Source organism: Ixodes scapularis, unplaced genomic scaffold (assembly GCF_016920785.2).
Source record: "Ixodes scapularis isolate PalLabHiFi unplaced genomic scaffold, ASM1692078v2 PGA_scaffold3__209_contigs__length_174095766, whole genome shotgun sequence".
Lineage (NCBI taxonomy): Eukaryota > Metazoa > Arthropoda > Arachnida > Ixodida > Ixodidae > Ixodes > Ixodes scapularis.
The window spans coordinates 138,197,090-138,222,895 of NW_024609868.1; the positions used below are offsets into that span (position 1 = coordinate 138,197,090).

Here is a 25,806-nt window from a genome sequence, read left to right on the forward strand (position 1 = left end):
AGAAAGGTAAACTAAAGAGTCATTTGGAACACATAAGGTCCACAGTCCTATCGAGCGTAGTACGGCTTCAGTCGCACGACGTGGACGACTTCCGGTCGTGGAGGGCGGCGTGACGAAGTCCGTGTTCCGCCGGGCATCACCTCGTAGTTCAGATCCCCGAGTCAACGAAGAACTTTGTAAGGTCCAAAGTAACGTTTCAGGAGTTTCTCGCTGAGACCGCGGCGGCGAATCGGTGTCCACACCCACACACTGTCTCCGGGCTGGAAGTGGACGTCCCGACGACGAAGGTTGTAGCGGCCAGTGTCGACAAGTTGTTGAGCCTTAATCCGGAGTCTGGCGAGCTGACGGACTTCTTCTGCCCTTTGGGCAACCACCTGGGCGTCGTCGCTTGCGTCGACAGCCGGTTCGTGGGGCAACATAGCGTCCAGCATTGTCGTTACCTTGCGCCCATGCACCAGTTGAAAGGGTGTCACTCCGGTGGTCTCTTGTACGGCCGTGTTATAGGCAAATGTGACGTACGGCAACACCTCGTCCCATGTCTTGTGCTCCACGTCGACGTACATGGAGATCATGTCGGCGATGGTTTTGTTGAGTCTCTCCGTTAGCCCGTTGGTCTGCGGGTGGTACGCCGTGGTGCGACGAAGGCTGGTGTGGCTGAGACGAAGGACTTCCTGCGTCAGCTGGGCCATGAATGATGATCCACGGTCTGAGATCAGTACTTCGGGAGCGCCGTGCCGGAGGACGATGGACTCGATGAAAAACTTCGCGACTTCAACAGCCGTTCCTGATGGAAGGGCTTTGGTCTCGGCGTACCGCGTGAAATAATCGGTTGCGACGATGATCCATCGGTTTCCTTGCGTCGACGGTGGGAAAAGTCCGAGTAAATCCATACCGATTTGCTGGAATGGGGCAGATGGCGGCGCAATAGGCTGAAGAAGTCCTGCCGGTCTCGTCGGTGGCTTCTTCCGTCGTTGACACTCGTGGCAAGATCGGGTGTAGTGGTGCACAGTCTTCGCAAGCTTGGGCCAGTAGTACTTTTCGCGTATCCTGGCAAGAGTCCTGCTGTAACCAAGGTGTCCCGCCGTCGGGTCATCGTGGCAGGCTTGAAAAATTTCTTCTTGAAGACTGGAAGGGACCACCAACAGCCACGCCGTGCTGTTGTCGCTGAAGTTCTCCTTGTAGAGCACACCTTGTCGGATGGAGAAGGTTGGCAGTGTTCGTACAAAACCGCGCGGAACGGCGCTTCCTTGTCCCTCTAGGTGCTCGATGAGTGCTCGCAGCTCAGGGTCGTCTCGCTGGAGTGCTGCCATGTCGCTGACATCCAGAGCGCCGAGGAAACACTCATCGTCGTCCTCTTTGGTGCAGGAAGGACCGGCCTCGACTGGGGCCCTCGACAGGCAGTCGGCATCATTGTGCTTCCGGCCGGACTTTTACACCACGGTCATGTCGAACTCCTGCAGTCGTAGGCTCCACCGAGCGAGGCGTCCGGAGGGGTCTTTCAGATTCGCCAGCCAGCAGAGCGAGTGGTGGTCTGTGACCACGCGAAAAGGACTTCCTTACAAATATGGGCGAAACTTTGTTATTGCCCAGACGACAGCAAGGCACTCCTTTTCAGTCGTTGAATAGTTCGTCTCCGCGTTAGACAGCGTCCGACTTGCGTATGCGATAACTCGCTCTGCACCGTACATCACTTCGACTAGTACCGCACCCAGTCCGGTGTTACTGGCGTCGGTGTGGATCTCGGTTTCAGCAAACTGGTCGAAATGGCCAAGAATCGGGGGCGTCTGGAGTCTTCGTTTGAGCTCGTCGAATGACCTTTGGTGTTCTTCTGTCCACTCGAACTTTACGGCGTCCTTCGTGAGGTCTATCAGCGGTGCGGATAGCTTGGCGAAGTCTCGAACAAAGCGCCTGTAATAGGCACAGAGTCCGAGAAATCTTCTTACTGCCTTTTTGTCAGACGGCGGCGCAAATGCAGCTACGGCGCGGGTTTTCTCGGGGTCAGGTAGAACACCTTTGTTGTTCACGACGTGGCCGAGGAACTTCAGTTCCCCATAGGCGAACCGACACTTTGTTGGCTTGAGTGACAGGCCGGCGGTCTTGATCGCTTGAAGCACGGCTCGAAGTCGTCTGACGTGTTCGTCGAAATCTCGTGAGAATACCACGACATCGTCCAGGTAGACGAGGCAGCTCTGCCATTTCAGACCTGCCAGCACGGTGTCCATGACGCGCTGAAAGGTGGCTGGTGCTGTACAAAGTCCGAACGGCATCACTTTGAATTCGTACAGTCCGTCGGGAGTGACGAAGGCAGTTTTCTCCCGGTCACGTTCGTCGACTTCAATCTGCCAGTAACCACTCTTCAGGTCCATCGACGAAAAATATTGGGAGTGGCGCAGTCGGTCTAACGTATCGTCGATGCGGGGGAGCGGATAGACGTCCTTCTTCGTCGCAGCGTTTAGTCGACGATAGTCCACGCAGAACCGCAGGGTCCCATCCTTCTTCTTTACAAGGACGACTGGGGACGCCCATGGACTTCTTGAGGGTTGAATGATGTCGTCGTCGAGCATCTCCTGGACTTGATCTTGAATCACTTTCCTTTCCTTTAAGGAGACTCGATACGGCGACTGGTGGACAGGGAGTGCGTCGTCGTCAGTAATAATGGGATGTTTCGCCATTGGTGTTTGGCGAACTTTCGATGTCGTGGCAAAACAGTCACTGTATTCGGCGAGGAGGTCAACCAGTTGCCGGCACTTCGGAGCTGGGAGCTCGGGGTCGATGTCTAGCGGCGGCGGCGTCGTACTCTTTTGCTGTGGCGACGAGGTTTCCTCGGAGATTGCGGTGACCACGGCTGGCGCCTGAAGCTCCTCGATGTGGCCCACGGTGGTACCCTTCGTTAGGTGCTGTGGCTCCTCTCGAAAGTTCGTCACAAGAACAGTTGTACGTCTTTCTTGGAGATCCGTCACGCCTCTTGCGACACCAATTCCTTTTTCGAGGAGCAGTTGGACGCTGCCTTCCAGAAGAGCTTCACCGTGCATGGCTGCGTCGGTTATAACGGTAACGAAAACACTCGACCGCGGCGGTAGGTTCACATGGTCGGTGATAACTCGGATCGCGGTTGACGTCGTGTTGATCTCCGCTGGCGGCACGACGGGCTTTCGAAGCGTCAACTGGTTTGCAGCGAGGTCGATGACGGCGCCATACTCGCAGAGAAAGTCCATTCCGAGGATAACGTCCCTCGAACAGTCTTGCAGAACGACGAACTTCACAGGGCACGTCTCACCATGGATCTCGACGCGAGCAGTGCACCTCCCGACTGGTGTGATGAGGTGCCCTCCGGCGGTTCGTATTTGAGGTCCATCCCACGGCGTCGTGACTTTTCGAAGGCGGCGGGAGAGCCTCCCACTCAAGACTGAGTAGTCTGCTCCGGTGTCCACGAGTGCCGATGCGTCGTGGCCGTCGATGATGACGTTTAGGTTGTTGGACACCGTTTCAGGAGCGTCGTTTCGGTCTCCGGTAGCGTTCGAGTGGGGGCCCTCCGACGTTAGTGGAGGATCTTGGCGTCGGTCGTCTTCGGCAACTCCACCTCCAGGGGTTGCCGCGCCTAGTTTCCCCGGCGTGGAGCGAGGGGCGACAGGCTTTCACGTCGGGGTCGGTGCATCGGCGAAACTGGACGTCGAGGTGAAGGCGATCGGAACTCTCGGCGGGACGCAGGCTCGGGGGACTGGGATCATCGCAAGTACTCGTCGATCTCCCGAGGGCGTTCACCATACCTGGGGCGCGGGTCGCTTGGGTGGAATCCGCGCAGCCCGAGTCGTCGGTATGGGCATCGGCGGTACACATGGTCAGTTTCCCCGCAGTGGTAACACAGCGGGCGTCGGTCGGCCGTCCTCCAGGCGTCTGTCACCCTCGGCGCAGGTCGGTCTGGGTGAACGTGCGCCTGATCTTCCTGTCGTCGGGGGTACTGCGGCGTTGGGGCGTCTCTTCGAGGTGGCGCCGCGGCTTGGCGGGGAGCTTGCGGCGGTCGTCGGGCTATGGAAGCGTAGCTCAACGTCGGTTCCTCCGGTGCCACCGTGGTGACGGGAACCTCTGGTTGGAGCGCCCGTTGTACTTCCTCGCGCACAGCCTCGGCAATGGAGAGTGTCGCTGGACGACTTGCGGCTGGCAGCAACTGGCGGAGTTCCTCCCGGACGACTTCCCGGATAATTTCGCGGATGTCCGTACCAGGAGCGTTCTCGCCGCCAAGCAGCGCGGTTGCAGCGACACTTGGATGTCGCTGGTAGTGGGAAGCGCGCGCTTGGAGGGCGCGCTCGATGTTTGTCGCCTCGGTGACGAAGGCTTCGACGGTGCCCGGCGGGTTGCGCACGAGGCCTCCAAAGATGTCGTCTCTCACCCCGCGCATGAGGACCCGCAGCTTCTTGTCGTCTGTGGCTCGTGGGTCGGCACGGGCGCTCAGGCGGAGGACATCCTCTACGAAGCTTGTGACGCTTTCGTCGGGGCCCTGCGTTCGAATTCGGAGGAGATCTTCTGCCTTCTCCCGTCGGTGTAGGGTGGCGAACGTCCGCTGCAACTCGGCCACACAGATGTCCCACGACGTAAGCGAAGCCTCGTGATTCTCGAACCAATGCCTCGCAGTACCCTCCAGCGAAAAGTAGAGGTTCTGGAGGCACTGCTCCGCAGTCCATCCGTTGTGCCGCGCCACACGTTCGTAGTGCTTGATCCAGTCTTCGACATCCTCATGGTGCTCGCCGTGGAAGGGAGTCGGCGTACGGGGAGCGGTGGGCAGGTAGACTACGGCAGGAGCGGCGGGGGTCGGCGACTGGTCGGCCATCGTCGGCTTCGTTGGCTGCTTGGTCCTGGGCGGCAGAAGTCCGAATTCCGGGTGTAGGCCTTGGGTGCGACGACGGAACCGGATCTCGGTAGTGCCTTCGTCGGTTCTTCGTGGGCTTGGCGTCGGACTTGCACTGCGAACCCTCGGAGGGGAACGCTGCACGGGCATGCGTTACCCCGCACCTCCACCAATATGTCACGGGTGGTGACCAAAAGCAATAGATGAACAGGAAGAAATAAACGTTTAATGTGGCGAACTTGTGCCAAAAATAAAAGAGTACAAAAGATAATAATAGAGCGTCGTGGGCGTGGCAGCAGAGTCGAACGCTGGGGCGAAAACTGACTCCGCTCGCCTTGCGGAATCCCATGTACCCTCGTTGGTTTCTGGATCGTTCGGCGTAGAATGTTCGGCGCGTAGAACATTCTAACCTCGAATCAGCAAGACGGTTCTTGAATTCACAAGAACATCAAATTACACTGTCAACAAAAATGTGTAGCCGCGGCCAGGAATCGAACCCTGGCCTTCTGCGTGGGAGGCAAGCGCGATAACCGTTAGGCCACGCGCGCGCTGCCTACTTCGCCAGCTGCGCGCGCGGCAATATGAAACAGACTCGGTTTTCTCGACTGGTAGGAAAGGTATCACACGTGTGTTTAACAAAAGCTTTTCTTTATTTTTTTAAAGTCCTTTGTAGAATTTTTTTAATAGAACACAGCGTCCCAATTGTCCAAGAACAAGTGTTCAATGGACTCCGGTTGCTTACACAAAAAGCCAGTTTACAGCCCAGGGCACAAAGGTATCCTTGTATTGTATACCCTTGTCTTAAAGGCCAACGTACAACCTCGGTTTTCTGCAGGGCAGATAATCCTCTCAGGGCTCCCTTCTCCAAAGCTGCGAGAGGAGTCAAGTTGGGGCAAGATAAAAAGTGGAGAGGATATAGGAAAGGAGGAGGCGGGCAAGAGTGGAAAGCGCGAAGTGTACGTCGGTCTTTAAGCGGGAGTGTCCCGTTTTGTAAATTGAAAGAGAAAGTTGTAATGTGCGTTGGTATCAACATTTTCTTCAAAATGTGAGGGACAGGATGTCCCTCGGCGCAGGTACAAGGCTAGCGGTTTCGGTAAGGTGCCCGCGCCATTTTTCCGTCTCTTATCTGGCCCCATACAGTTGTACCTGCTCCACAAGTGGTAACTTCAGGGCACTACTGCGCTTCTCACGCGCTCAAATTCTTTCTAAAAATGACTCATTTAGTGGTTTTCAATAACGCTCAGCAAGTTTCTATTTGGAACCACATGTCTATTTTCACTAATTAAAAAGTTAATTAGTGAATTTTAATTAATTAGCCGACTTATACCCACCCGTATAACTCACTCGCTCAAACCGCATCAGTGTAGCTTTCACGGTCTTTTTTTTTTTTAAACAAATCTGCAAGAATAAAAAACACACCATATATATATATATATATATATATATATATATATATATATATATATATATATATATATATATATATATAACACGGGCACTTCACACCATCGTACGTGGTCTCCGAAGAGTATATAAACGAACATATGCAGATGAATGAACCGTACTTAATCCAATGAATCAAAGAATCAAAGTTTCCAGGAACCCGCCGAAAGCCAAAAAAAACGGCGGAGCCAGGATTTGAACTCTGGGGCCCAGAGTTCAAATCCTGGCTCCGCCGTTTTTTTTATTTCGGCGGGTTCCTGAAAACTTTGATTCTTTGATTCATTGGATTAAGTACGGTTCATTTACCTGCATATGTCCGTTTATATATATATATATTATATATATATATATATATATATATATATATATATATATATATACATACATACATACATATATACAGGGTGATTCAAGAAGAGGTCAGGCTCTTTAAATCGACCGCAACATTCAATTTCTTAACCTATCACGCTACGACTTTGTGCCGCGTTGCCCACAGATGGTGTTTTCTTTTTTGTGTAAAATTTGCAAAGAGCGAACTTATCTGAAAAAAGAGTAAAGAAAGAAAAAGGCGACGCCACCGGTCTTCAAACAACACGGCGCCGTTTCGCACGGGAGACAAGAGATGGCGCAACGAACGCCGCCAACGAACGAGCATACGGCGCCGAGTGCCGACGTCTTCAGCATACGATCTTTTCGACTCAACAGCGGCGCGCGTTCCGCAGGCGGCGACAGTAGCAGAAACAAAAACATGCTCGGGAATAACAAGGAACTGCAGTTTCTTTTCTGCTAAAGACGCCGGCTCTCGGCGTCGTATACTCGTTCGTTGGCGGCGGTTGGCGTTAGGGAGGCTCCCTAGTTGGCGTCGCGACCGCTTGCGCCATCTCTTGTCTCCCGTGCGAAACGGCGCCGTGTTGTTTGAAGATCGGTGGCTTCGCTGCGTTTCCTTAGAAGCTACGCATTTTCTTTCTTTACTTTTTCCTCAGGTTTCTTTTCTTTGCAAATTTTACAAAAGAAAAAATGCACCATCTGTGGGCAACGCTGCACAAAGTCCCCTATTGAAAATTCCATCAAGATACGTAATTTGGGACACTGACTGCCAGTCAGCAGCCTTGGTGGAACGTGATGGACCATCAGACGTCATCTGATGGTCCATCAGATGACGTCTGACTGCCACTGCCAAGGGAATTTCATCAACAAGGGCAGCATTTATATAAGAGTAAAGCTATACGCACTCATAAATATCGCCAAATGCCTCGATAAAACAAAATGTTCGAGAAAAAAAAAATAAATAAGCAGGACAACCGGGGATCGAACCCACGACCACTTGCGTACAAATCGGGCACCTTAACCACTACGCTACGCCACCGCTGCAGAAATTTGATTTGACTATTCGTTTTATACGAGATGCTTCGGCTGCAAATGCAGTTAAGTCGTCAGCATGTTATGCAAAGCACTCGTACATCACTCGCCGTACTTCAGTTCTACTCACCTGCCATGTAGACTACTTTCGCGTCGTAGAACGATCCTTTTGTTCGCGCGTCACCGGCCCAGTAGACCTGGTACAGCTTGTCGTCTTCAACTACACCGCTAAAGTCCCTTACATCGTCGAAACTCACAACAGGCTGGGTCTTGTCGAGTAGAAATTCTACTAAAACATAAGACATTGTAGAGCCCGGGCAGGATCGACAGGTTGGAGCAAGCGGGCAAACAAAACGAGTCGAGAGCGATCGTTCATGAAAGCTCGGCGAAGCCTCTATGGGCGAAACGAAGTGGCGAAGTGCGAAGTGTCGTGTTCGGCGCTTCGGCGGGCTTCTGATCAAGGTTGTCGGTCGGTTTCGTGTCATATCTCTAACGTCAGCGGTTTTATGGGCTCACGTCCCGAAATCGTTTTCTCGTGCATAGATTACTTTTCGTATTCATAGATTTGACGAAATAGTGGTATCCGAACGAACTTTACGTCCTTTGACCGTACGTCTGTCTGCACGTCAAAGCTTTCTGACGTACAGTCAGAGACAATCGATGTACAGTCAGAATCACCACCAAGACCTCCTGATGGCATTTCGCGGCGGCCGACTGCCACCAGGAAACCATCAGAAAGCCGACAAGCGGGGTGTGACTGGGGTTTGACTGTCGGTCAGGGTAACTTATTGGCCAATCAGACATGCTTGACGTACAGTCAGGCACAGTCAGCGGTCCACTAGAAAACATTGACTGCCAAACAGCGTTACATTGATGGATTTTTCCTTCGGGTCGTAGCGCGATAGGTTAAGAAACCGCATTTTTTGGTCGATTTAAAGAGCCTGGCCTCTCCTTGAATCACCGTGTATATTGTTGGGAAAGAAATGGAGGACAAAGAAGAAGCCTCACGCAGGTGCATTGGGCATGCGCAGTCTGTTCCCCGAAGGACATTGACAATGGTCGAAGAGCATTGTATTTGTACATCCTCTCATTTAATACACCTATATTTTCACGCTCACAATATATATATATATATAATGTATATGTACAAAACTGATTCGTAGGACGATGAAAAGTGTATAAGAGAGTAAGCTGACTAATTTTTATCTTCCTATTATCAGTCAATTCGTAACTTTCCTTTTCAGGCATTGGCTGCAGTCACAGGAGATCGGCGGAATATTTCGTAGAATCACTGACGGACGAACCTTGCAAGTTTGTTTCGTATTCCTGCATCAATGGGCTACAGGACAGCGTGAGCGCGTGTATAAGAAACCAAAGTGACAAATCCGAAATGGGATACAGCAGCAAGGACGCACTAGGACGGGGTGCGCAGATGCTGCCAACAAATGGAAGACCCCCGTATTGCAAAATGTGGTAACGAGAGTTCATTAAAATTTACACCTAATCAAAGTCAGATCAAATATTGGACCAAATAAAAACACCGAAACTCTATTCATGTATAGCGACCACTTACTTTTATATTTATTTGCCTGTTGAGATGAATTTTCGTCGTTCATTTGTAGTCCCAATTTGCGACGAGCTAATATGGCATTTAACTAGTCTGATTTCCCTACTAAAATTAAGCCTAATCCCAATCAGGGCGACGAAAGGACCAAGAACCGGACGCGAAACATGAAAAGACACCGTTTCTAGGCATTATAAGTCTGACGTTAAAATAAAATGTAACGAAACCGGGTCACTGGCACTCGCTCAATGCGAACCGAAATCGAGTGTCGATGAACCCGAAACAAACAAACACGCGAACATCCTTTTCGGTTAATAGTTCGCTACCATACAGTTATGCAGTATGTACTAGCTTTTAACTCAATCCCCAGCACCGTTTTCTTACTGCCCGCGCAAAACAAACTTGAATGATAGCCGAATAGCCGGCGACGAGTGCTTGAATATGCAAGGGGGGAGGGGGGGAAGGGGGGGGGGGGCTGAAACAGACAAGACTGCCTTTAGCTTTTAAGGTGTCATGGACAAGAGAACTGAAGAAAACTTTTACGGTCCGGTAGACCTTAGTACATACCTCCATCAGTCATTATTGTTCGTTCCAAACAATTTCTTTTTTCTTTTTTTTTTCTTGCAATCAACAGTTTTTCTGTTTGTTTTCTCTGATATTAAAACGCTTGCGAAAAGTTTTTCGACAACTATACTAACAAAGAAAAAATGTGTACTAAATAAATATCTTAAATGTAAACATTTTTGACGGACATCCGTCCGGTTAGGAATGATTAATAAATCTTCACCTTTGAAACTCTAACCAAGCTTTATTAAAAAACAAAAATCCCGACGTTTCGGGACCAACTCGGTCCCTTGATCACGGGTGACTGTTTTTGTCCCGCGGAACGGCCTGCCCACGAACCCGAACACCCCCGGGTGTTTTCCGGATTATCCCTCTTAACCCCGAAACGTAGCTGCTGGGAAGGGTCCCCGTCGACCGGTTTATGTTGCCACGTGTGCATTGAATATGCCAAGACTCCAACAGAAGGCGCCTCCGCCAGTTTTTCTCCGTTCCGAGGATGGAGCTGTTGTCAAGGTCGATGGAGTGGTTCGTCTTCTCGACGTGTTCGGCCAGCGCGCTTCCCTCCGTTTAATATAGCGTTTTAATATCTTGTTTTCGTAGTAAGCAAGATGACTAAAACGGCAATACATTCTGTTGAAACAAAAGATCGCGTGGTATTAGTAAGTGCATCGCCTGAAAACAAATCAGGAGAGAATACAGGGTGTTCCAGGAGCGGATTTAGGGGGGAGGGGGGGGGGGGGGGGGCGACCGCCCCTTCTAACCTCTCTAAGGTCAACTTTTTTTTTTAAATACAATCATTGATATACATCGCAAGAGTGCGAACGGGCCTTAACAGACGTCGATTTTACGTTTTTTTTTAGAAGTTATCTGAACGTCGAGCACAAGACGTCCCAACAATGTCCTGAGAAATACCTTGACGCCATCGACGTCAGTTCTACGTTTTTTTTTTTTTTTCGGGAGGTACTCCAAACGCTGTGCGCGAGACGTACCAACAATGTGTGAGCAGCATTTTGACCTCATTGGTAATAATAGACGTCAGTTCTATGTTTTCTCCGGTAAGTTCTTTGAACGTGGAGCACGAGAAGTCCCAACAATGTCCTGAGCAACGCCTTAATGTCATCGACAATATTTGTTGTTGTTCTTGGTGTTTTTTTTGTTTTTTTGGAGGTTCTTCGAACGTTGAGCGCGAGACGTCCCAACGACGTCCGAGTCGCACCTTTACGTCATCGACATTATTAGACGTCAGTTCGTCTTTTTTTCCCCGGGAGGTTCTTTGTACGTTGAGAGCGAGACGTCCCAACAATGTCTGAACAACACCTAAATCACCTAAACAAGCACCTTATAGAGCCCCCCCCCCCCCCCCCCCCCCACCACCAAGGTCCTCTCAGATCACTTTTAAATTTTATCGTCAATGTCAGCATTTTTTATACTGTACATGCAATCCGCCTTTCAACCTGGCTGAGCTGCACAAATCTCTTGCTATATGATCATTTTCGCGATTGTTGTCTTAACAGGGATTCCGTAAAAAAGTTGAGAATTCACAACAACAAAAACCAGGATTTAGCTCGGAGTCCGCGGGACTGTTTATAGCATTTTTAGAGTTTCTAATTTGATATCAGCGTCTTTGCATCTGTAAGAGAATGATAATAATGTAAGAGATTTTTGCAGCTCAGTCAGGTTGAAAGGTGGACAGCATGCAGAGTACCGAAAACGCTGACATTGACGAGAAATCTTACAAGTGATACGACAGGTCCTTAGGCACTCCTGGACGCTTGTTTAGGGTGACTCCGAATTCAACCCGAAACTGTGTAACCATGAAAGTGGTCAAAATTACCGATATTGCCGGTTACCGAGATCACCTCGTCTGGGGCCTGCGTTCCGCGGTCCCTGATCGCGTCTCGTTGAGCTCCTCGGCGAGGGTGCCGACTGCCATGGATCAACGCCATCTCATCCACCGCCGAAAGCGCACGCTTTCGACGTTGTCGTGCCAGTAGGCACATCGGCGGACGACCTCATTGATGGGGAATCCGCTATTGTGGGGTTGCCTGACATTTTCTCGGTGCAGCACCTAGGAGGTACAAACTTTCAAGTCGTCGTCAACCCCCCACCGACGCCCTCAAGCTTCAACTCATGTTGAAAATGTCACGTGTCATGTTGAAAATGTCACGGGTGGTGACCAAAAAAACAGGAAATAAAAGGGAAGAAATAAACGTTTAATGTGGCGAACTTGTGCCAAAAATAAATGGGTACAAAAGATAATAACAGAGCGTCGCGGGCGTCGAAGTCGGCGAGACAGCAGAGTCGAGCGCTGGGGCGAAACTGACTCCTGCTTGCCAGGCGGAGCCGCTTTTGTACACGCGTTGGCTTCTGGAGCATTCGATGTAGAAGGTTCGACGCGTAGAACATTCCAACCTCGAATCAGCTAGACGGTTCTCGAATTCACTAGAACATCACATTACAGTGTAAACAAAAATGCGTAGCCACGGCCAGGAATCGAACCCTGGCCATTCGCGTGGGAGGCAAGCGCGATAACCGTTAGGCTACGGCCGCGCTGCCTACTTGGCGCGCGGCATTACTCCCCCCCTTAAAAAGTGCATCGCCTCGATGCAACACAAAACAAAACAAAGCACATAAAAAGAACGGCAAACTAACGAGTCATTTGAAACACATAAGATCCACCGTCCTATCGAGCGTAGTACGGCTTCAGGCGCACGACGTGGACGACTTCAGGTCGTGGTGGGCGGCGTGATGATGTTCTTGTTCCGTCGGGCATCACCTCGTAGTTCAGCTCGCCGAGGCGACGAAGTACCTTGTATGGTCCAAAGTACCGTTTCAGCAGTTTCTCACTGAGGCCGCGGCGACGGATGGGCGTCGACACCCACACCCTGTCTCCGGGCTGGAAGTGAACGTCCCTGCGACGAAGGTTGTAGCGGCCCGCGTCGACGCGTTGCTGGTCTTGAATCATGAGTCGGGCGAGCTGGCGGGCTTCTTCGGCGCGTTGAGCAACCGCCTGGGCGTCGTCGCTCTCATTCTCAGATGGCTCATGGGGTAGCACTGCGTCCAGCATGGTCGTTACCTTCCGACCATGTACCAGCTGGAAAGGGGTGAATCCAGTGGTCTCCTGAACGGCCGTATTGTAGCCGAACGTGACGTAGGGCAACACCTCGTCCCACGTCTTGTGCTCTACGTCGACGTACATAGAGATCATATCGGCGATTGTCTTGTTGAGCCGTTCGGTCAGCCCGTTGGTCTGCGGGTGGTATGCAGTGGTTCGACGATGGCCGGTGCCACTGAGACGAAGGATCTCTTGCGTCAGCTGGGCCATGAACGAAGATCCACGGTCTGTGATCAGGACTTCAGGGGCGCCGTTCCGGAGGACAATGGACTCAATGAAAAACTTGGCGACTTCAACAGCCGTGCCTGCTGGAAGGGCTTTCGTCTCGACGTACCGTGTGAGATAATCGGTGGCGACGATAATCCAGCGGTTTCCCGACGTTGATGATGAGAAAGGGCCAAGTAAATCCATTCCGATCTGCTGGAATGGCATAGACGGGGGAGAAATCGGATGCAGAAGTCCTGACGGCTTCGTTGGCGGTTTCTTGCGTCGCTGACACTCGTGGCATGATCAAATGTATAGGTGAACGGTCTTCGGTAGCCTCGGTCAGTAGTACTTTTCTCGAATCCTGGCGAGCGTCCTGCTGTAGCCAAGGTGTCCAGCCGTTGGGTCGTCATGGCATCCTTGGAATATTTCGTCTCGAAGGCTGGCTGGAACAACCAACAGCCATGCTGTGTTGTTGTTGACGAAGTTCTCCTTGTACAGCACCCCTCGCCGCATGGAGAATGTATGCAGGATTCTTAAGAAAGCACGGGGAACCGAACTCGCTTGTCCCTCTAAGTGCTCGATGAGCGCTCGCAGTTCAGGGTCGTCTCGTTGGAGCGCTGCCATGTCGCTGACGTCCAAAGCGCCGAGGAAACACTCATCGTCGTCGTCTTCGATACAGGCAGGACCGGCCTCGACAGGAGCTCTTGACAGACAGTCGGCGTCATGGTGCTTCCGGCCGGACTTGTACACAACGGTCATGTCGAACTCCTGCAGCCGTAGGCTCCACCGGGCGAGGCGTCCGGAGGGGTCTTTCAGATTCGCGAGCCAGCAGAGCGAGTGGTGGTCCGTGACCACGCGGAAAGGGCTTCCATACAGATATGGGCGAAACTTCGTTATTGCCCAGAATAAGAGCGGAAATCTCACGCTCTATCGGCATTATCTATAGACTTAAAAAGGTACTGCCTCACTGGGTAAAAAAACAACTATATTATACCTTAGTTCATTCACGTCTTCACTACTGTCTCCTTGTATGGGGGACCACAGTAAAAACAAATATAGAAACCCTGCACATATTGCAGAAAAAGGTCCTGCGCTTGGTCGAAAATGCCCCGTACCGGAGTCACTCTGCTCCGCTCTTTAGAAAGCACCGAATATTGACTACAAAAATGTTATACATAAAAAATTATCTTTATTAATCTATAATCAAATCAAATGAGAACCAACTGTCTTTTTCAGTACGTAACTTTGGACAGATCATCCCTACAATTTTCGGCACACCAGCTACAGAAGGCAAAAAATACGCACAAACTATGGCATACAAAAATTAGATTATCAAATACCTGTACTTCTGAATGACCACCCTGATCTCATGACCATTATTCTTGGAGGTATGTCTATACAAGCTTTAAAGAAAAACATAAATGTCTATCTATTGTCCCTTCAAAAACAACATGTTTTTTTTGTCAGTATTTTTTTTTTTTGTGCGCGTATGTTGTTTTTTGTGCAGCATATCTTTGTAGAGATGGCTGGCTGGCTGCACTATGTTGTTGTTTGTGGCCCCTTTGTTTGTCATGTTTGTGCAGGCATAAAAATTGATGTGTCTCGTTGTTGTTTGTCTTACGTGGGGGAGAGTCTGGTTTTAGTTCATTGTTTTCTCTTTGTTTACAGTGTTCTGTACCGCTTATGGGATTTTATGTTTGATCTTTCATGATCAAGTAGTTTTCGTCATCTAAGTCTTTCATTTTGTCTGAACGTGGAGATGGCGGGGTGCTGTCGCCTTGTCAGGCATGTCGATGCCTTTTGTGACGGCCCCCCAGACAGCTGTATTCCTCGACGGTTGTCTAAATAAACTTTGATTTGATTTGATTTGATTTGACAGCAAGGCACTCCTTTTCAGTTGTAGAGTAGTTCCTCTCCGCCTTAGACAGCGTCCGATTCGCGTATGCGATGACTCGCTCTGCCCCATCCTGCCTTTGAACAAGCACCGCGCCAAGTCCGGTCTTACTGGCGTCCGTGTGAATCTCTGTATCAGCGAACTGGTCGAAATGGCCAAGAATCGTGGGCGTCTGGAGTCTTCGTTTCAGCTCATCGAATGACCGCTGGTGTTCGTCTGTCCATTCGAACTTTACGGCGTCCTTCGTGAGGTGCGTCAGTGGTGCGGACACCTTGGCGAAGTCCCGAACAAATCGTCTGTAGTAGGCACAAAGTCCGAGGATGCTTCTCACGGCCTTCTTGTCAGACGGCGGCGTAAATGCAGCCACGGCGCGGGTCTTCTCAGGGTCAGGGAGAACACCTTTGTTGCTCACGACGTGGCCAAGGAACTTAAGCTCACCATAGGCGAATCGACACTTTGTTGGCTTGAGTGACAGGCCGGCGGTCTTGATGGCTTGAAACACGGCTCGAAGTCGTTTCAGGTGCTCGTCGAAATCTCGTGAAAATACCACGACGTCGTCGAGGTAGACGAGGCAGCTCTGCCATTTCAGACCTGCCAGCACGGTGTCCATGACACGCTGGAAGGCGGCTGGCGCAGTACAAAGCCCGAAAGGCATCACTTTGAATTCGTACAGTCCGTCGGGAGTGACGAAGGCAGTTTTCTCCCGGTCGCGTTCGTCGACTTCAATCTGCCAGTAGCCACTCTTCAGATCCATCGACGAAAAATATCGGGAGTGGCGCAGTCGGTCTAACGTATCGTCGATGCGGGGGAGCGGATAGACGTCCTTCTTCGTCACAGCGTTCAGTCGACGATAGTCCACGCAGAACCGCAGGGTTCCGTCCTTCTTCTTTACAAGGACGACTGGGGACGCCCATGGACTTCTTGAGGGTTGAATGATGTCGTCGTCGAGCATTTCTTGGACTTGATCCTGAATCATCTTCCTTTCCTTTAAGGAGACTCGATACGGCGACTGGTGGACAGGGAGCGCGTCGTCGTCGGTAATAACGCGATGTTTCGCCATTGGTGTTTGGCGAACTTTAGACGCCATGGCAAAACAGTCACGGTATTCAGCGAGGAGATCAACCAGTTGCCGGCGCTTAGGAGCTGGGAGCTCGGGGTCAATGTCGATCGGCGGCGGCGGCGTGCTGTTCTGCGACGAGGTTTCTTCGGAGATTGCGGTGACCACGACTGGCGCCTGAAGCTCCTCAATGTGGCCCACAGTGGTACCCTTCGTCAGGTGCTGCGGCTCCTCTCGGAAGTTTGTCACAAGAACAGTTGTACGTCCTTCTTGGAGATCCGTTACGCCTCTTGCGACGCCAATTCCTTTTTCTAGGAGCAGTTGGACGCTGCCTTCCAGAAGAGCTTCACCGTGTATGGCTGCGTCGGTTATAACGGTGACGAAAACACTCGACCGCGGCGGTAAGTTCACATGGTCGGCGATAACTCGGATTGTGGTTGACGTCGTGTTGGTGTCCACCGGCAGTAAGACAGGCTTTCGCAGCGTCAGCTGGTTTGCCCCGAGGTCGATGACGGCGCCATACTCGCAGAGAAAGTCCATTCCGAGGATAACGTCCCTTGAACAGTACGGACGAAACTTCATTATTGCCCAGACGACCGCAAGGCATTCTTTCTCAGTCGTGGAGTAATTTTTCTCCGCCTTGGACAATGTCCGACTTGCGTAGGCGATGACTCGCTCGATGCCTTCTTGCACCTGGACTAGTACTGCGCCCACTCCCACGTTACTTGCGTCCGTGTGAATTTCTGTTTCCGCATCCTGGTCGAAATGTCCAAGCACAGGAGGAGTCTGGAGTCGTCGTTTCAGTTCGTCGAATGCCTGCTGTTGCTCCTCGGCCCATTCGAACTTCTCGGCGTCTTTCGTGAGATTCGTAAGTGGTGCGCAAATCCTTGCGAAATCCCGAACGAAGCGTCGATAACAGGCATAAAGTCCAAGGAATCTTCGCACGGCCTTCTTATCTGTTGGCGCTGGAAATGCCGCGACGGCGCGAGTCTTCTCGGGGTCTGGGCGGACGCCTTCGTTACTAACCACGTGGCCAAGGAACTTCAGTTCGTCATAGGCGAACCAGCACTTTGACGGCTTGAGTGTGAGTCCGGCGGTCTGAATGGCTTGAAGAACAGTTCGGAGTCGTCTCAAGTGCTCGTCGAAGTCAGCTGAAAATACTACGACGTCGTCAAGGTAGACGAGACAACTCTGCCACTTCAGCCCTGCCAGTACGGTATCCATGACACGATGGAAAGTTGCTGGCGCCGTGCATAGTCCGAAGGGCATCACCTTGAACTCGTACAGTCCATCCGGCGTGACGAAGGCTGTCTTCTCTCGGTCCCGTTCGTCGACCTCGATTTGCCAGTAGCCGCTCTTCAGGTCCATCGATGAAAAGTATCGGGAGTGGCGCAGCCGGTCTAGAGTGTCGTCGATGACGACGTTTAGGTTGTTGGACACCGTTGCAGGGGCGTCGTAGCGATACGTGGCGTCGGGAGAGTGGGAGCGCTCCGGCGTTCTTGGAGGCTCTTTACTCGGGTCGTCTTCGGCAACGGCACCTCCAGGCGTTGCCGCACTTAGTTTTCCCGACGGGATAGGGGGGACAGGCTGTCACGGCTCGACCGACGGAAAGGCGACGCGGAACGTCGGGGGGATGGAGAACGGGAACCTCGTGGTGCGGTGGGCGCTGGTGACGGAGGGCGACGGAGGTATTCCTCGATGTCCCTTGGTCGTTCTCCAAAACGAGGTCGACGGTCGTTTGGAGCGAATCCTCGCAGGCCGAGCTGGCGGTAGGGGCACCTCCGGTACACGTGGTCAGCCTCCCCGCAGTGGAAGCACACCGGGCGTCCGTCATCCGTGCGCCACACGTCGGTCTTTCGAAGTCCACGCTGCTCTTGGCGCGGCGCGTACTGCAGCGAAGAGACTTCTCGTTGGAGTGCAGATGGGTACTGCCGAGCAATAGGAGGCTGCGGACGACGAACAACGGCGGCATAGGTCACAGCTGGTGGTTCCGGTGCGGCGTCGGCGAGAACGTCTGGCTGGAGCGCTTGCTGGACCTCTTCTCGAACAATCTCGGCGATCGAGAGTGAAGCTGGACGTTCGGCGGCAGGTATCGGCTTCTTCAGTTCTTCACGGACGATGTCCCGGACTATCTCTCGGATCCCCTGAATATTGGGCTGAGGGTGCAGCTTGACGGCGTGGGTGCAGCGACGGCAGGAGCTCGATGGAAGTGAGCGGCTCGTGCTTGCAGGGCCCGTTCAATGTTGGTCGCCTCTGTTACAAACGTTTCGACGGTGGTCGGCGGGTTGCGGACGAGACCTCCGAAGATGTCATCTCGTACGCCTCGCATCAGGATCCGCAACTTCTTTTCGTCGGTGGCTTGAGGGTCGGCGCGAGTGACCAGGCGCAGGACATTCATGACGAAACTGGTGATGGTCTCGTTTGTGCCCTGGGTTCTCATTCGAAGAAGGTCCTCGGCCCTCTCCCGTCGATACTGGTTAGTGAAAGTTCGCCTCAACTCATTCTTGCAGGCGGTCCACGAGATCAACGAAGTCTCCCGATTCTCGAACCAGTGCCTGGCCGTTCCTTCGAGCGCGAAGTAAAGGTTCTGCAGGCGCTGGTCGTCCGTCCATCGGTTGTGCTGGGCCACCCGCTCGTACTGTTGAAGCCAGTCCTCGACGTCTTCGTGCTGCTCGCCGTGGAATGGAGCCGGTGTCCGAGGAGCGACGGGTAGGTAGACGACGGTAGGAGCGACGGGGGTCTGCGTCTGGTTGGCCATCGTCCGCTGCCTGGTCCTGGGTGGTAAAAGTCCGTATTCCGGGTGTAGCCCTTGGGTGCGGCGACTCGATCGAGTCTCGATCTGGTCTTCGTTGGGTCCTCGGGAGCTTGGGTTTGGACTTGTACTGCGGGAAGTCGGAGGGCTGCGCTGCACGGACATGCGGTTACCCCGCACCTCCACCAAAATGTCCCGGGTGGTGACTAAAAAACAATAAATAAACAGGAAGAAATAGACGTTTAATGTGGCGAACTTGTGCCAAAAATAAAAGAGTACAAAAGATAATAATAGAGGGTCGCGGGCGTCGAAGTCGGCGTAACAGCAGAGTCGAACGCTGGGGCGAGACTGGCTCCGGCTTGCCCGCGGAGCCGCTTTTGTACACACGTTGGCTTCTGGAGCATTCGACGTAGAAGGTTCGACGCGTAGAACATTCTGACCTCGAATCAGCTAGACGGTTCTCGATTTCACCAGAACATCACATTACAGTGTTAACAAAAATGCATAGTCGCGGCCAGGAATCGAACCCTGGCCCTTTGCATGGGAGGCAAGCGCGATAACCGTTAGGCTACGGCTGCGCTTTTTTTTTTTCTTTATTGCAGAGGCAAAACATAAACAGTCAAAACGTTAAAAATGGTCTACAACACTTTTTGTAGAGCACATTAAAAACCTCTCATATTAAGGAGAGGCTCACAAATGCCTAGCCAGTCGGGCTTCGGCTCACGGTTTGAAAGAACACTTTCTACTCGCCTAATGAGGCTGAAAAAGTAATATCTCACTTCTTTAGCATTGGGGTCGGCGTGGCGGACCGCCATGCGCGACCTCCATATGCTACACAACCCAAGCAACATAATCAAATCAAAAGGAACACCATTGTCATTCGTTACGTTCAAGAAGCGAATGCCGGATGGGCTAATGCACAACTGCTTCTTCAGAGTGCGTTGAAGGACGTCCCAAAAAAAAACTGCATCCCAGCAAAAAATAAAAACGTGTTCGATGGTTTCTGGTTGTTTACATACGAGACAGTCAACCGACCATGGCACATAGATTCCTTTTTCCCTGAGCCATGCCTTAACGGGTAGAGTGTTGGTGTGCAGTTTAAAAAAGAAAGATTTAGCGGAAGGAGGGACACACATTCCCTTGACCCGCTTTAACACATCGTGGCCATCGGGACAAATGACAGCTCTATAAAGTGGTGTCGGGAACAGGCTCATCACCAAATCACGTGCTAGCGTTTTTTTGCTCACAACAGACAGGTAGTCTAAAGAAAAACGGGCAGTTAAAAAATAAACTGTGTCAACAACCTCTTTCTGGTATCCAACGAGCCTATTTGGCTCCCCACCATGTGACGAGACAAGGAATGACGGCAGGTGAGGGGACAAATTGGTCTGGATGAACGTGCGTATGAATGGGTGCTCTTGATCTCGTAGGAAAATAAACCGAGAAACGAGTTGCTTAACGAACAAGTGAGATAGTCCGAGACCCCCGTTACGTACCCTATGGAAGAGGTTGTCCCGTCTCATACGCTCCCAGCTCGTTCCCCAAATGAATACGGCAAAAATGCGGTGAAATTTCTGCACATTGATGCGCGCACAATGTATGACTTGCAAAACATACCAAAGCTTCGAGATTAGAAAAACATTACAAACAGTCGCTTTGGCAAAGATGGACAGATCACGCTGCCTCCAGCGGGAGGCGCGCCTGCCCAAGTCGGTGGCGACTTCTGACCAATAGTTTTTGTTCACTCTGTAACATTGTAGGGGCACTCCGAGGTATGTGCAGGGCACGCAATCCCAACACACCCCTTCAAAAACTGAAGGCGTTGTCGCCCACGCACCGTGCCAAAACCCGCGGCATTTACTCCAGTTTATTGCTGCACCCGTCGCCTCGCAGAAAGATTTTGCCAATAAAACAGCGGCGCTAACACTTCGCTTGTCGCAGCAAAACACTGCAATGTCGTCCGCATAGCTCATGACTTTGATCTCAGCATTTTCCAGCTGGAATCCCTGACATTGCTTACTATTAATAACACTTAAACAAAACAACTCTAAGTACACATTAAACAGTAAAGGCGACATAGGACATCCCTGTCGCACGGACGTTCTCACGTGGATCGGCTCTGTCAGTTCCTTGTTGACAATAAGCCTCGTGGTGCAGCCTTTATATGCCATTTTGGCCCCTTCCAAAATAACTTCGCCCGCATTTATGCGGTGTAAAACATCAAAAAGAACATCGTGCTTTACACGATCAAAGGCCTTGTCTAGGTCGATCTGGAGCATAGCAACTTGTCGCGTGCCATTGTCACAAGCCTCCAGAACGCTACGAGCAACATGAACGTTTGTCAAAATCGATCTACCCTGTATGCCGCAGGTTTGGTGATCTCCGATAAGCTGACAAGCAACACTCTGGAGTCGGCGAGCTAGGATTTTCGCGAAAACCTTATAATCTGCGTTGCACAGTGTTATTGGGCGGTACCCAGTGACTTGACATAATTTTCCGACGTCGTCGCTTTTAGGAAGTAAAACAGTGAAAGTACGCCCAAATGACGGGGGCAGTTCTTTCCGTTCGTACGCTGCTGAAACAACTCGGAACAAAACGCTAGAGACTACGCTCTTAAACTTCTTGTAAAATTCAGCACATAACCCATCAGGTCCGGGAGCCTTTGAGTTTGGCATCTCATCTATGGCCTTCTCAATCTCCTGAATGGTGATTGGTTGAGCAATACTTTCCTGCTCTTCTTCCGTTAGTTGCGGTAAGGATTCTAACAGTTCCCCACACACGGGATCCCTCCTTCCGAGATCTTGGCTTTCGAAGATCCGCCTGTAATGCGCCACAAATGCTCTCTGGATAAATTTTGGGTTTGTGCTGGTCACACCCTGATACTGGATCTCACCTATTTCGTTCCGGAGAGCGTATCTCTTCTCGTCTGCTAACGCCCGTTTTGTCGGCTGCTCACCCATCAGATACTTTTCGGATCGAGCGCGTACAACGGCTCCGCGATAGCGCTCCTCATTCAGCTCTTCCAGCCTCTCCTTAACACTTTCTAAATCTTTAGTAGCCGCCCCGGGCGACTGACACTCTGTTCTTGACAGCGCTTGTAAATCGGCATTTAAGTTTCTTTCGGCACGGCGTGCCTGGTATGCTAAAACAGACGACCTTTCTATCGCCAGCATCTTAACCTTCTGCTTGAAAGTCTCCCACTCGTCAAAAATATCGCCGCCCGTGCTTTCAAAATGCGATCTAAAACCTTCCTCCACCGCGCTCACAAATATTCCGTCAGCGAAGACCTTCAAGTTCAGCTTCCACAGCCTCCAGTCAAACTTCGCTTTCATTGGCGCTTTTTCGCCAATCGACGTCGAAATGAAACAATGGTCAGAAAAGAAAACTGGAGCGACACGATAGCTCTTTAGGGTAGTTGCCACGGAGGCTGAAACGTAAATCCTATCTAAGCGCGCGTGCGATGACGCCTGAAAATGCATAAACCGAATCTCGCTCGTATCATTCTTCACGGTTCCGGCGTCTATCAGATCGAAATCTTCAATCAATTCGCCTAGCTCTGTCTCGCTCCTATCGCTGCATGGTCTGCATGGCGTCCTGTCTATTTCTCTTACAACACAGTTGAAATCGCCAAGCAGTACGATTGTCCTATCACAATCCAGAAAACGGCGCAAGCCATAAAAAAAGGAAACCCGGTCTTTCACCGTACTGGGGGCATATATGCAAATAAGCCGCCAGTGAACTGCTGAAAATAAGAAATCACACAAAATAAAACGCCCTTCCATATCGGTGGTCACGGCTAATTCCGACAAAGGCAATGACTTTCTAATGAACAAAAAACAGCCTGCCGAAACCCCGACAGCGTGGGTAACACAAACTTCGTACGTAAGAAGAAAAGGTCTTAGTGCGCTAGCTACCTGTTCCTCTTCAGACATCTTAGTTTCTTGCACCGCTAAGAAATCGGGTTTCTCGTTACTCAGCAAACGCTGTACTTGGTATTGTTTTTTCCGTGCTCCGAAACCTCGAACATTTAGCGATGCTACCTTCAATGCTGGTGGGAACGTACAAATCATGCCGTGTTAAAATGGGGCACTTGCCTTAGCAATTGCGCATAAGTTCTCGAGACCAGGCGATAGCCGCCTTACTTGGAGTCGTGCCGGGTCCGAACGTCGGAAGGGGTGGGGTGCAGGGGCAGGAACCGCCCCTTTTTGTTCCTTTCCTTGACCTGGGTAGGCTTAGGAACCGCACCCCCCAGGGAGGGTTCGGGGTCGTCGAGGCCGCGCTTGATGGACTCGCCAGTTTCATCCATGTCAATGGGATCCTTGGAAGACGCGTCCTCGCTTGGCGGGGAGTGGACGACGGTTGGGGCTTTGAAGCTCTCGGGAGTCACCACCGCTCGAGAAGGTTGCGCGCCGTCCGGAACTGTGATCACGGGCGCCGACTCGTTTCCACCCTTGGCGCCGAGGACCGTTGTCCTGCCACCGGGCCCGGCGGGTGCCTTGAGCTCCAATCCACTTATTGCAGTCTCCGCCTCATCCGCATCCATGATGTGCGGTGAGACCTCTCGTGCTGGCGGTGCCGCCGTCGCGCCTGCGTAGGTCTTCACGCATTCTTCTTTGTCATGCCCGAAACGGAAACACTTTGAGCACTTCGGGGTGCGGCAGTCGCGCCTGATGTGCCCGGTCATTTTACAGCGCAAGCAGACCGGCGCGCGTCCTGGGATTACAATAAGTGCATTGAAGCCCTGGAAACGAAGCTGGTGGGGCATCCCGTCTGGTGTGACACCGCTCCTAAGCGTCATGCGGACGGTGCGTGTGGTCGACTCGATTCCTTCGAATCCTTCGACTCGCCACTTCTCTCGGCTCACCTCGACGACCTTGCCGAAGGGCTCCAACATTTTTCGCACCGTGTCGTCTGGTACATGGAAGGGCACCCAATGGACACGAAGGCGTACCTCGGAGCAGCTCGGGTCGATGACGATGCAGCGCAAGTTCTTGACATTGAGCTGTTTGGCCTCAACGAGGCGTTGCTTCGCCTCCTGTGTTTTCAGCGTCGCCATCCACACATGGTTCATTTGGAATGCTCCAAATGACAGAATCTCGTTTAAAACGCCACACCTTTTCAGCTCGGTCTTGAAGTCCTCGATGCGGTAGGCACGCCCCTTCAAATCGCCGTGCAGCAGAACAGAGTTCATGACCGCCATCCCGGTTGGGATCGGCGGTAACACCACTTTGTAGTCATCGGCAACAGCCGCGCTATCAACAAAAGAACCACGGCCGGCAAGGGCCGCTATCGCCACTCCATCGGAGCTACTCATTCTGCGACCGCCTCGTGCGAGCGCAGGAACAGAATCCAGGCTACGGCTGCGCTGCCTACTTGGCGCGCGGCAATACTGTAAGCCCCGTAATCATCTGGGTGCACTTTGCAGTGATTGGACTACAATGTTCTCTGCAAGAGGGCAGACGTGCATGCATTTTTCAGAGGTAGGATATATATAGCAATGTTAATCACGAAACTGCCAAAGAAAAGTGCAGATATGATGGTGTGCCTTCATGTGCATGCAGATAATATATAATCAACATCAGAGTTTATCTATGGTATTAATAACAACATACATCTGATTACTTGAAAATCTTAAATTTTACTGTGCTAAACACTGCACACTATGCGTCTGCTTGAAATCCACTGTAGGAATGCAGATATGGTATAGGCGCTCTTTCGCGTTTTGCTTCTGCAGAATCGAGTCCAGCACCAAACTATGCCCCATGCAAGCACACATTGACCCACCATGATCCACTAAACGCGAGGCTTTTAGCCAAGCACGCGCGAGCGCGCAGTGCAAGCACAAGTTCAGGGGAACATGCTTGTGCTAGTAGCTTCGGCTTCGTTTGCACACGAAGTGAAACAAACATTAGTAGCTTCGATCAAAGCCATTCATGTGTAAACAAAACACGCAAAAAAAATTACGATTGAACTTTGGAGAGCAAATCCCTTGGTCTACTTTATGATTAAAAAAGCCTGAGACTGAGGAACACATATAAGGGGAAAAACACACATGGCCCCAAACATAGCTGGAGTTCTAGCCGAACGCGCTTGCACCCGAGAGACCATGGCAGCCCTCTGACACCGTACCCGGGCTGGACGGCGCGGCGTCAGGTCCACACCAACGACACAGCAGCTTCACCGCCCTCACGTTCTCAGGCGTCAAAAACACGATTGTCCACTGTCCCTGGGAACAGCCCAACGCCTAACTTCCAAAAGGTCACTCACCTTCCGATTCCCGTGTAGCCGTGCTCGATGAAATGGAGAATAGTGGCGAGCAGGAGGCCGTCAATCACCGGTCCTAAATCGAGACTCGCACTTGCTTGCTTAAACAGACTTGAGAGCGGCTCATTCGTGTCCGACCGCTTTTGATCTTCAAATATTAAAAGTGACAATAACACTCGCGAAAAGGGAAAGCGAGTACTGGCGGGCCGAAAAAGGCGCCATTGGCTAGAGTAATTCTGCAGTAAATGCATATGAAGCTTTTTCCTGATATTTCCAGATACTAGCTATTTATTTACAACGATTTCTGTTACAACTGAATATAAAATGTTGCTTAATATATTTTGTTACTAACTTCTTAATATTTAGGGTCTACGCGCTTACTTTTTATTGTTCTCATTTACTGCGGAGATGCACGCCTCGGAAGCCAGGGAAGTGCAGCTTCTAGTTTCCTACTACTACTCTGTTCACTGTACGTAACTGTACTCCTACCATCGCGACGACTCTAACGACACGGCGCGTTGCGGCAAAAAGGCCAATTAAGTACCGTGTTGGCGCAGCACTCGCAACAGATTGCGCGGTACTCGCCACAGATGGCGTACCCTCCCCTCCAAACACACGCAACACACACAAAAACCGCCCCACCCAAACAGTGCCCCCTCTCCGTCTTCTTCTTGTCTTCTTTTTTTTTTCTTTTTCGTTTTTCCCGACCGAGCTGTTTTGGCGTACGCTTTGCGCGAAGGCACT

General features: G+C 51.5%; 1 protein-coding gene across 1 annotated transcript in view; it reads left to right on the plus strand.

The window, feature by feature from the left end:
• The window catches only part of LOC115322204 (phospholipase A1 1-like), an 80,020-nt gene extending 70,898 nt beyond the window's left edge, over positions 1 to 9,122 (plus strand). Inside the window, exon 7 of the mRNA XM_040208812.1 lies at positions 8,890 to 9,122. Coding sequence (XP_040064746.1) covers positions 8,890 to 9,122 — 233 coding nt within the window. The remainder of the gene's footprint in view (positions 1 to 8,889) is intronic.
• The last annotated feature ends 16,684 nt before the right edge of the window (positions 9,123 to 25,806 follow it).